The sequence below is a fragment of the Eimeria mitis genome, genomic scaffold (assembly GCF_000499745.2).
Source record: "Eimeria mitis Houghton genomic scaffold, Emh_scaff2057, whole genome shotgun sequence".
NCBI classification, from domain to species: Eukaryota; Apicomplexa; class Conoidasida; order Eucoccidiorida; family Eimeriidae; genus Eimeria; species Eimeria mitis.
In genome coordinates this window covers 5,567-5,914 of record NW_013570380.1, presented here as the reverse complement: position 1 = coordinate 5,914, position 348 = coordinate 5,567, and the positions used below count along the sequence as shown (strand labels likewise).

Sequence of the window (348 nt, the reverse complement as noted above, 5' to 3'; positions counted from 1 at the left end):
AGCAGCAGCAGCAGCAGCAGCAGCAGCATATGAACCTGCTTCGATGCTTCGAATGCAGCAACAGGCTATATGTCAAGGCCTTCACTGTACCCCTCAAGGGGCCCCCCAGCAACTGTATTCTGCTGCTGGGGGCCCCCAGTCAGGCTGGGGGGGGGGCCCCAGCAGCAGCTGCATGGATGAGCAGCAGCTGCTGCAGCAACTTGGCTTTCACGGCGCAGCAAGCGGTTCTCTTGTTCCTCCTCCTCCTCCTACCCCCACGTCTGCTGCTGCTGCTGCTGCTGCAGCAGCTGCTGCAGCAGGACTGGGGGGGGACCGTCTTGAGCCTTTCCCTGCGCATGCAGAGTCTCC

The 348-nt window shown here is 62.4% G+C and overlaps 1 protein-coding gene across 1 annotated transcript in view; it reads left to right on the top strand.

The window, feature by feature from the left end:
- The window catches only part of EMH_0048010 (uncharacterized protein), a gene marked incomplete at both ends in the record, with an annotated part of 2,904 nt that overhangs the window by 1,988 nt on the left and 568 nt on the right, over positions 1-348 (top strand). The window contains 1 exon segment of the mRNA XM_013496352.1: positions 3-348. Coding sequence (XP_013351806.1) covers positions 3-348 — 346 coding nt within the window.